Source organism: Phoenix dactylifera, chromosome 8 (assembly GCF_051530095.1).
Source record: "Phoenix dactylifera cultivar Ajwa chromosome 8, Ajwa_hap1_PhDact_Kaust_v1.1, whole genome shotgun sequence".
In the NCBI taxonomy this organism is placed as follows: Eukaryota; Viridiplantae; Streptophyta; class Magnoliopsida; order Arecales; family Arecaceae; genus Phoenix; species Phoenix dactylifera.
This window is the reverse complement of record NC_143197.1, coordinates 22,741,568-22,749,284: the sequence shown is the minus strand read 5'-3', so window position 1 is coordinate 22,749,284 and position 7,717 is coordinate 22,741,568. Positions and strand designations below refer to the sequence as shown.

Genomic DNA, 7,717 nt, shown 5'->3' with positions numbered 1-7,717 from the left:
TACATTAGTGCACCAATTGCACAGAGCTACGGCACTTCAGGACCAAGAATTTCTTCGTTATCTTCTCGAGGACGAAAAGGGTCCTTCTTTATATCATAGGATCGAACAACCATTGGGGCACTTAATGGATGAGCTTTATCCATATAAAAACGTTTTAACACCTTTTCTATGTAATTAGATTGATGAACAAATATTCCATCTGATAAATGCTCGATCTGCAGTCCGAGACAAAATTTTGTCTTTCCAAGATCTTTCATCTCAAATTCTCTATTTAAGTACATGACTGCTTCTGCAAGCTCTTCAGGAGTTCCGATGATGTTGAGATCATCAACATACACTGCAATAATAACAAACCCAGATTTTGATTTCTTTATAAAAACACATGGGCTAATAGCTTTGTTAACATATCCTTCCTTCAGCAGGTATGTACTAAGACGATTATACCACATTCGTCCAGATTGCTTTAATCCATACAAAGATTTTTGTATCTTGATTGAATACATTTTTCGGGGTTTTGAACTACATGCTTCAGGCATTTTTAGTCCTTCAGGAACTTTCATATAAATATCATTATCAAGTGATCCATATAAATAAGCTGTGACTACATCCATAAGACGCATATGAAGTCCTTCAGAAATTGCCAGACTAATTAAAAACCTAAATGTAGTTGCATCCATTACAGGAGAATATGTCTCCTCATAATCAATTCCAGGTCTCTGAGAGAAACCTTGTGCTACAAGTCGTGCTTTGTATCTGACAACCTCATTATTCTCATTCCTTTTCTATACAAACACCCACTTGTAGCCAACAGGTTGTACATTTTCAGGCGTTTGGACTACAGGTCCAAGTACCTTTCGCTTTGCAAGCGAATTTAATTCGGCTTGGATTGCATCTTTCCATTTTGGCCAATCATTTCTATGTCGACATTCTTGAATGGATTTTGGTTCAAGATCCTCGCTTTCTTTTATTAAATCAGTAGCTACTGCATATGCAAATATTTCATCAACCACAACTTTATTTCGGTTCCATCTTTTTCCTGTAGTGACATAACTTATTAAGATTTCTTCATTCTCAATATTTGCAATTCTTTCATCATTTTCAGGCGCTTGACACTCTTCTGGAGTTGTTTCTTTAGTTATGTCTTCTACTGGCTTTTGTGCCATAGCCTCTTCAGGAGGATCAAGAACTAAAGTAGTGCCAACTTGTTTATTTTGCTCCCGTCTCTTTCTTGGATTTTTATCTTTGGAACCAAGAGGTCTACCACGCTTCTGGCATGCAAGAGACTCATTTGCTAATGTGTTAGTAGTTTGTTCCTTTGGAACTTCAATTCGAGCAGGAGCATTTACAGCTGGTATATGTGACTTGGTCACTTTCTTAGCATCAGTGAATGCATCTGGTAATTGATTTGCAACCTTTTGCAAATGAATAATTTTCTGAACTTCCAGTTCAGACTGATTTGTACGAGGATCAAAATGAGATATTGATGATGCATTCCATGAGAGTTCCCGTTTTTCCAGCTTTTGTTTTTTTCCCCCTAATCCGGGAAATATTGTTTCATCAAATTGACAATCAGCAAAACATGCTGTAAAAATATCTCAAGTCAATGGTTCAAGATATTTAATAATTGACGGAGATTCAAATCCAATATAAATTCCCAGTCTCCTTTGTGGACCCATCTTTGTGCGATGTGGTGGGGCAATTGGAACGTATACTGCACAACCAAAAATTCTTAGATGGGATATATCTGGTTCTTTGCCAGAAACAAGCTGTAATGGGGAGTATTTATGATGAGCAGTTGGTCTAGTTCGAATTAGTGCTGCAGCATGTAATATAGCATGTCCCCAAACAGAACTTGGCAACTTTGTTCGCATAAGTAATGGTCTAGCAATTAGCTGCAGGCGTTTAATCAGAGATTCTGCTAGACCATTTTGTGTATGCGTGTGGGCCACAGGATGCTCAACAGTAATCTCAATTGACATGCAATAATCATTAAAAGCTTGGGATGTAAATTCTCCTGCATTATCAAGACGAATTTTCTTGATTGTATAATCCGGAAATTGAGCTCTTAACCGGATTATTTGTGCTAGGAGTCTCGCAAATGCCACGTTACGGGTGGATAATAGACTAACGTGTGACCAACGTGTTGAGGCATCTATCAATACCATAAAATATCGAAATGGTCCACATGATGGAATAATAGGCCCACATATATCCCCTTGAATCCGTTCTAAAAACGTAGGAGATTCAATCTCAATTTTAGTTGGGGATGGCCTAGCAATCAATTTTCCTTGAGCACAAGCAGCACATGATAATTCATTTGATAAAAGAATCTTCTGGTTCTTTAATGGGTGTCCATATGAATTTTCAATAATTCTTCTCATCATTATTGCACCTGGATGACCTAAGCGGTCATGCCAAAGAACAAAAGTCTTTGGATTGCTTAACTTCTGATTAATCACAACATTGGATTCTATTGGATTGATATAAGTATAATATAATCCAGAGGAGAATGATGTCAATTTTTCCGCCATATGTTTCTTTCCAGAAATAAGCGATGTAATATAGAGATATTCTTTATCATTCTCATTTATGGTCTCAATATGATAACCATTTCGACGTATATCTCTAAAACTTAGTAGGTTCCTTTGGGATCTACTACAAAACAAGGCATCGCTTATTGATAATACTGTTGCTCCAGGCAACACCATACAGGCTCTTCCGGAGCCTTCAATTAGATTTGAAATACCATATATTGTGTTAATATTTGCTTCAGCTAGTTTTAGCTGGGAAAAATATGCTTTACTTTTGAGAATGGTGTGTGTTGTTGCACTGTCTGCCAGACACAAATCTCCATCATTGATTCCAAATGAATCCATATTCTTCAAAAAAATAAAAATAAAGTATGTATAAGCATTAAAGATGCATAAAACATAGAAGTTAGCAATTAAGAAAATGGAGCACCATATATATTTTATTACAAAAGAGATAACATGCTTCAAAGTAAAGTAGATTTCTAAAAGGAAAAACAAGATTTAATCATATAGAACATTTCCATCACCACTTAGATGTTCAAACTTTCCATCATCATTCTCAAAAAAATCGGAGACATCTAAATTGGTGATGTTCAGTGGATCTTGATCTTCAACAAAATTTGTTTCTACATCATTCCCTTTTCCTTTCAGTGAAGCTTGGTAAAGGTCAACAAGGTGTTTGGCCGTACGGCAGGTACGTGACCAATGTCCTTTCATGCCACATCGATAGCAATCACTTTCTTTATTTTTAGAGGAGTTCTGTGGTTTCTCCTCCTTGTTTGCTGATTTCTTAAAGTTTATGCCATGGTAGCCTCCATGATACCAATGCTTATTACGACCACGGCCACGACTACGTCCACGGCCACGTCCATGACTATGACCACGGTCATGTCTATGATGAACAGATGATGCAGCATTCACTTCAGGGAATGGATCTGAACCAGTTGGTCGTGATTGATGATTTTTCATCAAAAGTTCATTATTTTGCTCAGCAACAAGTAGGCATGATATCAGCTCAGAATATCTTTTAAAACCCCGCTCTCGATACTGCTGCTGCAGGAGCACATTCGAGGCATGAAAAGTAGAATATGTTTTTTCTAACATATCCTGTTCAGTAATTTTTTCTCCGCATAATTTTAACTGAGAGGTAATTCTGAATACTGCGGAATTATACTCGCTTACAGTTTTAAAATCCTGCAGCCGTATGTGAATCCATTCGTAGTGGGTTTTTGGAAGGATCGTATATTTCTGATGATCATATCTTTCTTTCAAATTTGTCCAAAGGACATATGGATCTTTTACTGTAAGATATTCGGCTTTCAAGCTTTCATGGAGATGGTGGCGAAGGAAGATCATTGTTTTGGCGCGATCCTGCAGGGATGCGTCATTTCCTTCTTTTATAGTTTCTCCAAGATTCATTGCATCCAAATGGATCTCGGCATCAAGAGTCCATGACAAATAAGCTTGGTGAGATTTGACATTATGAAATAAAAGGAAAGAAAAATATATTACCACAAATAAGTGAAGACCTTAGTTGGTTAGAGTCTCGTGCTGATAACGTGATATGAAACTAAAAGTAAAAGTAATAAAGCAATAGAAAATAAAGAGAAAGAAAACACAAGAGAGCATGAGATATAAATGGCTCTTTTATTCTTTCTTACTTTTCACATACCGATACAAGATTACATATCATCTATTTATAGGCCAAAGGAGAAAGATCAAAGGCCATAAGATTAAAGGCCATAAATACATTAATTCATCATTAATGAAGAAATTGGATGGTTACGAGAAGTTGAATAGTCATGGATGAATTCAGATGAATATCCATCTAGAGATGAAGATGAAGAGTCAAGATTTTATAACAGGATTTTTATTTTTCCGTACGTTGTGCTACTTTCTGATGGGACCCACTTTAGGTGATAGAGAAACTTACGGACAGCATGAATTTGGTGACAAGCACCATATTTACAAGAAACAGGGGCAGGAGGTTACTGTGGGAAACGGATGGTGTGGATGGCTTTGGACGGACCTCTTTGATTTTTTTTTTTTTGTTGACAACTCATATCGATTTAATATAAATATATCTAAAAATAAAATATAATAAATTATGAAGCGTCTGAGATAGCTTCTTCTCATTAGTCTAAAAAAACTTCTACAGTCATTCGCCATAAAAGATGTCGTCCAGTTCACGACTCCATCAGCTTCTCTATAGACAAAAGCCAGACATTAGTCCTATAAAAAAAATATTTGGACGAGAAAAAATTCTTTCTATCAATCAAATTAGATCATAATTCTAAATAGATCTAACCTCGCCGCTATTTTTTTAAATTATTATTGATTGAAGGATTCATGATAATCCATCGGATAATACCCCTCTCAGATTAATTAGGAGCAACAACCTCCTTTTGTAAATCCCTACGAGTCTTGCAGGTCCGCAGATGAGAAGAGGGCACGACTTCTTCTCACTTTTTTAATGATTAAACTACTTAAAGTCTCTTTTCATTGGTTCATTAAAGATTGCCACGGATCGCCACCCGAGCGTCGTCAGCCGTCAGATGAAACAAATGATCCAACGGACAATACAACACGCTCCAATGGTGAGGAGCTTTCACTCCACCGCTATAAATCGTAGCCCTCTCCATTTAAGTCCCGCGAGCTGATTAGTTTGGAGTTTCCAAACACCACCGACTAAAGTTAGGAAAAGATCGGAGAATACGCAATGGAGACCGAAGGAGCCAAGATTAAGAAGGGATTTGGCGGTCGGAAGGGCAGCGGCCTAAAGAAGAAGACCCTCTCCCAATCCGTCAAAAGCCAACCTAAACTGCCCTCAGCTCCACCCCAAGGACCGAGATATTGAAGATCAAGCTTCCTACAGCTGTCGCCAATCTAGAATTCAACTCTTTGATCATGAAACCCACACTACCCCTCCTACCACCATCAAAAACAAATCCATCAAAATTTATCTTGAGAAAGTTCAGGGATGAGGGCTCCCAAGTAATGTACACCGTCAGAGATGTTACATGAGCAGAGATAGAGTCCCAAGTGCCCCGAGCTATCAATAGCTCGCCTGATGAACCAACATAGGTGATCTCTGCAGCCTGCACTCAGGCCCTCTCCATGACGAGCCTTAGTGTGGAATTGCTCTCTCTGAATATCCAAGCATTTCTAGCTAGCCAAATGTGATAAGCTTCATAAGTCGCCCTGATGGCCACATACCGGGTATGAGGTGTACCGGACCACCTCCCGAGCGCCTGGGTAAAGAAGCTAAACTAGCGTAAAGCCTCTAGCAGTTTACAGACAACCTCCACATCTACACAGCCCAATCACACTGGAATAACACGTGATCCACAGACTTCTCCACCTCACACCTAGGATCGATCGGTGGATGCTAAATCCGCACCTGCTCAAGACGGTCCTAGTCGATAGACATCCCTAAGTCACCTTCCATAGGACTAAAGCAACCCTCGGGTGAAGACCAAACCTCCAAAGCCAGGCACAATCCAGCCTCTGAGTCTACTCACTCTGGAATAGGTCGTAGATGTCCCTCCACAGACTCTTGGACCGTAAAAAGTACTCTAGACCCTCACATCTAAAATATCGCACCATGGAACTGCCAATGAATGCACTCTCTCTGCAAAGTGATCTCCAAATAGATGACCAATCCGGATAGAGTCCCACCTTGTCCCATCAAGACGGAGGAGATCACAAACTCGAAAACCACCCACGACCTCAATAAAGAGTGTCCACCTAAGGGTCCTCCACCATATCCACTCTGTACCCATCTCCAATCAGCCATCTAGTGTTGGCCAAAATAGTAGAAACATGCATGTAGATCTCCCTCCAAATGAAGGAGCACCTCCATCCACTATAGAATGCCCCATCAGCTATCGTAGGAATCATACTAGGCTATCATTGTTGTGGGAATAAAGGGGCCTGGACTTAGTCCCACATCGACTAACTAGCGGAGAGATCTGCTCCTTAAATGGGGGGCTATCCCTTGCTCTTCAAAGGCGCCTTTTGCAGGGCAAAATTGTGTGTTGGAAAGAGACTATGTAACCTCCTTCAAAGCAGACAATACCTCTGAGGAGAAATAGTCGCTTCCGCTGTTTAGACCGGTGGGGGCGAGGTCGGAGGGCGACAGATCTCCCTATAGCACTGGACGCACGGACCGGAGGCCGATCTCTCTTGACCTCATCACTGGTAGCCCATGCAGGTCCCCTTGACCTCGGCACAGACCTCCCTACTGGGGGGGCTATGTTGTGGGAATAAAGGGACCTGGATTTAGTTCCACATCGACTAAATAGCGGAGATGTATGTTCCTTAAATAGAGGGGGGCTACCTTCAGAGGCACCTTTTGCGGGGCAAAATCGTACGTTAGAAAGAGACTATGAAAACCCCCTTTAAAGTGGATAATACCTCTAAAAAAAAACAGTCGCTTCCTCTATTTAGACCGGTGGGGGCAAGGTCGAAGGACGGCAGATCCTCCCGTAGCGCTAGACGTGCGGGTTGAAGGCTGATCTTCCTTGACCTCATCAATCATCACCTAACTCCATAGTCACTGTGGTTCAAGAAACAACCCCGTGGCACGTCTGGCGACCAAAGCCTCTCTCCTCTGAGTAGAAACTAGACACCCATCCCCCTCCTGAGTCACTGGCAAATGACACCCCAGGCAAGAAAGTGTACCCCGTGTCCGTCACCATACGAGCCTCACAAGAAGCTCCAGAGCGTTTGTTCAATCCTCTGCAGCATCGACTTTGGGACAACCGTATTGGACATGAGGTAGATTAATATGGAGCTGAGGATCGATCTCACAAGGGTCGGCCTGCCCATTATGGATAACGAATCAGCTCTCTAACCCTCCAACCGCTCTAAGATGCCCTGCACCACACTAAGGCACTCCATCGTTCGTAGTCTCCTTCTAATGATGGGTATGCTCAGGTAACTCCGCAGTCACTGGTGCTCCCTCATACCAAGGAGCTCTCTAATGGTCTGCTTCACCCTCAGCTTGGTCTTTAGACTGAAGCAAATGGTTGACTTGGGCAAGTTCACCTTCTGATCTGAGGTCATGTAATAGTCCTCCAAAATGCATCTAAGAGCCATCACGTCCCTCATCCTCGCCTTGGCCAAAAGGAGACATTCGTCTGCAAAGAAAAGGTGGAATATCAGTTGAGCCCCCAAGGCTGCCA

General features: G+C 41.0%; 1 protein-coding gene across 1 annotated transcript; it reads right to left on the bottom strand.

Moving 5' to 3' along the window:
* Window positions 1-3,032: 3,032 nt before the first annotated feature.
* On the bottom strand, window positions 3,033-3,950 carry LOC149753038 (uncharacterized). Its single transcript, XM_089924958.1, has one exon. The coding sequence runs from the start codon at window positions 3,948-3,950 to the stop codon at window positions 3,033-3,035; it is 918 nt and encodes a 305-aa protein (XP_089781084.1).
* Between the last annotated feature and the right edge of the window lie 3,767 nt (window positions 3,951-7,717).